General features: G+C 51.5%; 1 protein-coding gene across 1 annotated transcript in view; it reads right to left on the bottom strand.

Moving 5' to 3' along the window:
- Positions 1-365: 365 nt before the first annotated feature.
- Positions 366-6,000, bottom strand: part of Clpb (caseinolytic mitochondrial matrix peptidase chaperone subunit B) — a 144,298-nt gene continuing 138,663 nt past the window's right edge. The window contains exons 12-16 of the mRNA XM_015477476.2: positions 2,585-2,741; positions 1,661-1,734; positions 1,379-1,498; positions 1,066-1,170; positions 366-675 (exon numbers count right to left, since the gene is read on the bottom strand). Of these exons, the coding sequence (XP_015332962.1) occupies positions 427-675; positions 1,066-1,170; positions 1,379-1,498; positions 1,661-1,734; positions 2,585-2,741 (705 nt within the window). The 3' untranslated portion in view covers positions 366-426. The remainder of the gene's footprint in view (positions 676-1,065; positions 1,171-1,378; positions 1,499-1,660; positions 1,735-2,584; positions 2,742-6,000) is intronic.

Raw genomic sequence — 6,000 nt, 5'->3', positions numbered from 1 at the left:
AAGACAGAAACTGTTGGAAATCAGAAAACTCTGAATCAAGGGGCTCTGGTCCTTGTCTTCTTCCAGCCAGATCTGTTTTTTGCTGCCATACTTCTGAGCTTTTGGGAACACTGATACAGTTCCAGTGACTACAGGGAATGGGGATCATGCTGAAGGACAAAGAGGGACCTCCCTTGCATCTTGCCTTGAAGGGGTTAGAGAGGTATCTTCTCAAGACATTTTAGCAGATTTTGGGCCCACAGAGGGCAGGTAGGCAGGATTCCTACTTCAGGACTGGGACAAAGGATGGGTCTTCCAGGTCTGTAAAGGAGGTAAACAGCCCTTAGGCTTGGCAGAGAGAGGGAGAGGCATGAGGGGAGGCTAGGTCAGTTGCCATGCCACAGCAAGGGGTCTTTATTGGATGTTCAGGGCACATACAGGTGGATGCTAGATTGTATAGCACACCTTCTCAGGGTGGAGTGGTGCCCGGATGTCCAGTTTGTGGGTCTTGCTGTCCTTATCGATGATCTCCAGTCGCAGCTTGGGTGGACGCTTCTCTGTCTGGGGTGAGGGCAGATCAGGACTCTTGAGGAGCTGCTTGTCTGAGTCCTCCACAGTGATGCGCAGAGTACAGCCCCCGGGCAGCAGGTCCTGCTCATAGGCTGCCGCCAACTGGTTCACCACACGGCGCTCTACCTGCAGGTGGTGGCAGGTGAAGTGGTTGTCACTGTCTCAGACTGTGCCCAGTCTGTGGCCTGCAGCCGGTATCTACCATTTGCTTGGGCAAGTCAGAGACCTTCTCTGAGCCTCAATTTTCTCATCTGCAAAGTGGGGTATCAACATCTACCCTACAGGATTGTGCTAAAGGTACACTGCTGTCAGTTACTGAGGCTCCCAGTCCCCTGCTTCAGGCAGGGTTCATGCTTGGCCATCCTCCAGATAGGAGTTTCAGTATTTTTGGTTCTGAAGGGGCATCAGCTCTGGGTATCGCCCACTCCAGCAGCAGGGGGCCCAGGCATTGGGTCTGGAGGGTACTGGGGACGAAGAAGTGGAGGTGCCTCCCTTCTCTCAGGCTCCTGTGCTCACCTCATGTTTGATGGAGCGGGCACCATAGTGCACGTTGTAGCCATCAACCAACACGTCTGCCACCTCACGGTCCCACAGCAGTGTGATGTTGTGCCTTTGTTTGGCCTGCAATGGATCAGAGAGGCCTGTCTGCGTGTGGCCCTTGCTTTCCATCTCTCACTACACTGGCCTGAGGCCCAGGACTGTGAAAGACAGTATGCCCCAGGGCTACTGGCCCCACACCAAGTGTTCCACCTTCAGGGGGAGGGATTGTTTCCTCCAGAGTTCCAGTGGACAGATGTCCCTTCCCCACCCATGGGCAGTCCCCTCTTACTCTCTTGGCCCAGAAGTTCAGTTCCTTGTTGACTAGCTGGATAAGCTCTGAGTGGCAGAAGGGAAGGAAGTACACGATCTCATTGATCCGTCCAAGAAACTCATCTCTCCGGAAGTGAGCCTGTAGGGCCAGGGTAGGGGCAGTATGAACTCAGTGGCCTGGGAAGGCAGGCACAGGAAAATTTCTGGACCCCACTGGGAAACATAGTGGCTTCCGTCTATTTGCTATGGTTAAGGCCCTGCTCCCCCAGCCCCAGGCTCCAGCTCCAAGAAACACTCTTACTTTCAGGATGGGGCGAATCACATTCTCCTTAAAGTTCTTTGAGATGGTGATCTTGTCACTCATCTGGACGTCTCCTGCAGAGACAGAATCATAAACTGCTTACTTCCCACACTCAAGGAACTTTGGGGGCTATACCTATGAGATCTTGGTCACTAAGGCTTGCTGGCCCTTGGTATGGTCTCCTCACCTCCCGAGGTACTTTCTGAGGCCCTTCTAGCTCTTGAGTGTTATAAAGCTCCAGGGTTCTCAAGTGGGAGTTGCAGGTGATGGGGAAGGACAGAAATCAGGGTCAAGGCTTGAGTTCTGACTCTGAAGAAAGTGGCAACAGGACTTATCCTGAATGGAAAGGTGAGAGGCAGAGCCTCTTGCTTGCTGAGGGCTCTATGACCCTCTAATGCGGGGAGCTGTACTGGCTGAAAAGGCTGTGCCCACTTCTGTGTGGCTTCTGACTTACTGTTCCTAAGGGTCTTAACAGTTGAGTTTGAGACTCTGGCTCCCTTCTGTCCCTCACCCTGGCTGCCTCTGTCCAATCCTCTGTCTGGAGCCTTCCTATCACCCAGGAGGTTTGGGGCTTTCTTTCTTCCTTTTTTCTTTTGGTACTGGAGACTGAACCCAGAAGTACTCTACCACTGAGCCATATTCCCAGATCTTTTTATTTTTTGAGACAGGATCTCACTCAGCTGCTAAAGCTGGTCTCAAACTTGTGCTCCTCCTGCCTCAGCCTTCCAAGTAGCTAGGTTGGGTGTGCTACCACATCTGGCAAGATTTGGGGCTTTCCTGAGTGGGGCACTCTTTGTCTGTCCCCCTCTACTCTCTGACATGGTGCCTTGTGTCTGCTGCCTACTAGGACCTCAATCCTACCCTTGTCCCAGAAGTGCCGGTGCTCAGGTTACTTGCCCATACAGCTCAGGTTATACATCATACCAAGGTTTTCAGCGATGCGGTTCCGGCTCATCTCCAAAGCTTCCTGCCTCAGCTGCAATGCGTGCTGTGCGATCTCGTCACTGGCCACATTGGAGGTCATGATGAAGATGGCATCCTTGCAGTCAATGGTCTTCCCCTTCCCATCTGTCAGTCGGCCCTGGGAAGGAATGGGGATGGTATGGTGAGGGAGCTGCAAGCCCGGACAGGCTTTAGTGCCCTCAGTACTCTTGTTCTCCAGGACACTCCCCCAGAACCCTGTGTTGCTGCCTCCCACCCTGAAGGTCAGCTGCTCCCCACTCCGGGTTCTCTGGGCACTGGACTCACAGCCTGGTAACAGTGCTCACTGCCTCGGGCAGCATCTGCTCCTCTGAGAGCACCTCTAGGCAAGATAGCACCTGCTTATAGACATCTCAGGGTGCCCAACTAGCCTTGGCATCCAGAAGTCAGTCTGATTCCCCACCCATCTCATTATCAGAATCCCACTCTGGGCAGGCTCTGTTGGGTACTGGGGACTCACTGCGACTTTAGCAAGCTCCCTGTCCAGAGAAGCCGAGACCCATGAAATGAACAATCATAACAAGAAGGAAAGCCCAGGTCACTGCAGGAGTTCAGGGGTGGGAATCTTAAGAGGGTGACTGTGAGGACTAGATGTGGTCATGTTGGTGAAAGCACCTCAGTACACCATGCTGTGCATGTGGCCAGAGCAGATGATGTATAATAAATTAATTGCTATGTCTTTGGAGCCATCCTCCATCCCAACAGAGGGAAAGCAAATTAGGTTTCTACTTTAACCACCTTGGGACATTCCTTTGGAATTTTAGCACTTTCAAGAAGTGACAGAGAAGACGGCATCTGTACTGAGACAGACGCACCAAGAAAAGAGAGCAAATGGCAGAGAGAAGATGAAGAACTAGAAGAACTATCCAAGAACATGGTTCTGTAACCAATCAGGTCAAGGTAACAGAGCCCTGCCCATTCAGCAAAGCTCAAGGGCATCACTGTACAATAGCTCTGGACAGTGCTGACAGTGATGATCAGGAACTGGCTGAGGGAAAGCAATTGAGTGCCAAGGGTGAGCACCAACAGGGCACTTCTGTTGTCACAGGTGCTCTTCTTGGTGCTTTCAGTGCACTATTTTATCATCTATTAGAAATTTGCTCCTTCAGGGCAGAGGCTGGGAACACCTCTGTGTCCCAGGACATTGCTGGGCACAGGGTAGCTGTTCAACACCCGCCTGTTGAATCCCTAAATCCAATTAACCATCCTTGGAGGAAGGTGAGTTATGACCTCTGAAAAGAAACTGAAGCTCAGAGAGGTTAAGTAATTTTTTCTCACAGGTAGGTCTCAAAGCCAGAATACAGTACAGGGGAGTCTTGAACTGTGTGACTCCAGAGCTATGCCCTTCCCTTTGCACCAGGCTACAGAGTGCATTACAATAGTGCTGGATAAATGAAGCCTTGTGTCATTTTCTTTCCCTCAACACAATTTTTTCAAAATTAGACCAAATTCAGTTTGCATCCTTTGGTCCTCACTGAGAGCACTGGGATAGGTGCAAGGAGAGGACACCTGCCTGGGAGTACCTGGGAAACAAGCCTCAGGGAATAGATCACTGAGCTCCGACTGGTGGCTCCTGCCTGAGCCAGGGATGCTGGGCCCTGCCCCAGCTCCAGCCAGTCACCATCCTCATCATGCTTTCCCCTTCCTTGTCAGGGTGGGCCTGATGCATGGCCAGCCTGGCAAGTCTAAAGCCCATGCCTGGCAAGCCTAGCCCTCCTTAGAGACAAGAGGAGACACGGTGCATTAGCTGAGCGACGTATGAGTGCTGGGTGTGCTTTCCAGTCTTGCTTTACTGGTCTAGGCCTCAAAGTTCCAAAGGGATCTATTTAGAAGAGGCAATGTGCTGCAGGTCCTGGAGCTAGTCACTCTGGTGGAAGGGGATGTCTTGAGATTTTGCCACTAGCTCTTCAATCTGACTCCTGCTCATGGGTTCTAATTGCTGCTGGGGTTAATTCCGGATTGGGGCAAATCTGGGTTAGGGTGTGATGTGCCTAAGCATGTGTATAAGGCACTGTGTGTTCCACACTTACCTCGCAGAGCTCATCCCTGAGGACTGAGTTCACACTCAGTCCTGGCCAGAGCAATAACCTAGCAGCAATTTCATTCTAAGAGATCAAAGCTGTGCTCATAACTGGGCCTGAGGATGGGTCCCAGGTGGGCAAGGGGAGCAGGTGCAGTGCACAACTGACCCAAAGGGTGACTTTCAGTGCTCATCTCTCTCCTGTTTCCTTGGCAATAACGATGTGTCCTAAAGCGGGAGCTGTCCTCATCCCACCAGCAACCAGAATGTGCATATTCTGGGTGAGGCTCAAATGGTCCCCGCAGGGTTACGGAGCTGCTTTTCTACTGTCTCATGAATCCTTAAAGGGAGGAGGAGGAGATGGGTTCCCTGGGGACTGGTATCTTCCTGGGAGTTCTGCCCTGGGCTATAGGTTCTGAGGTAACCTAGAAGTGACCCAGCATTAGTCCTGTGTGGTATTTTGATGACAGCAGTAAGATTCTTGCTTTTCTGGTCCCAGGTTTAGAAGAACTGAGCTAAGTGAGGACTGGGGACTTCCCTCACAATTCCAGGCTGGATTTACTATCCTTACAACTTGCTATTAGACCCTAGTATGATGCCTGCCCCAGCAGACTGAACTGCCCTCTGGCTGCCTGTCTGCCCCACTCATTCATAACACAAGGCAGGGTATTTTGTCTGTGTCCCCTGCCATGCTCACCTTCCTGAGTGGGGGTCTTCCCTCCTTTGTGTGCTTCCCTGCAGAATACCCCCCTTTGCCGTAGCTGCACGTCAATTACTTAAGCTATTCTAGAATGGGACCACCTGGGTTCCAATCCTTAATTCCCCCTTCCAGCTGTGTAACTACAGATAAATTACTTACTCTAGCTTAAATTTAGTGCTCATGTCTATTAAATGGAGGCAGCAGTAGTTGCCTTCTTTCAGAGGGTGGTTTGGAGGGTTAGATGAGTTGCTACAGTGTATTTCTTACAAGGGTGCATGGCATGTAAAGGGCAAGGATGCGGAATATCACCACATCTCCTAGGCAGACTCCTCCAGAGGGTAAGGCTGGGTGTGGGCCACAGCTGTGACCTGAATCTCACCAAGAGGCTGGAACAGAGTGGGAGGCCTCACTGTCCCTCTATTCTCTGAGAACTGGTGGACTCTTTCACAGCAGGAGATCAGCTGAGTGGTTGGGAAGATGGAAGCAAATATGGGGCAGGGGAAGGATGCTGGGCCAGGTGGAGAAGGCAGTGGCAGCTGGGGACAGATTTAGTCCTCCTGGCTTGGTGTACCTTATGTATTGTTTGGGGAAGTTCTTCCCTACACCTATGTGACATGAGAAGCAAAACATTTCCTAGGG

This window comes from Marmota marmota, unplaced genomic scaffold, assembly GCF_001458135.2.
Source record: "Marmota marmota marmota unplaced genomic scaffold, marMar, whole genome shotgun sequence".
Taxonomy (NCBI): Eukaryota; Metazoa; Chordata; class Mammalia; order Rodentia; family Sciuridae; genus Marmota; species Marmota marmota.
Note: the sequence above shows the minus strand (reverse complement) of the source record. Positions and strands in the feature narration are given on the sequence as shown.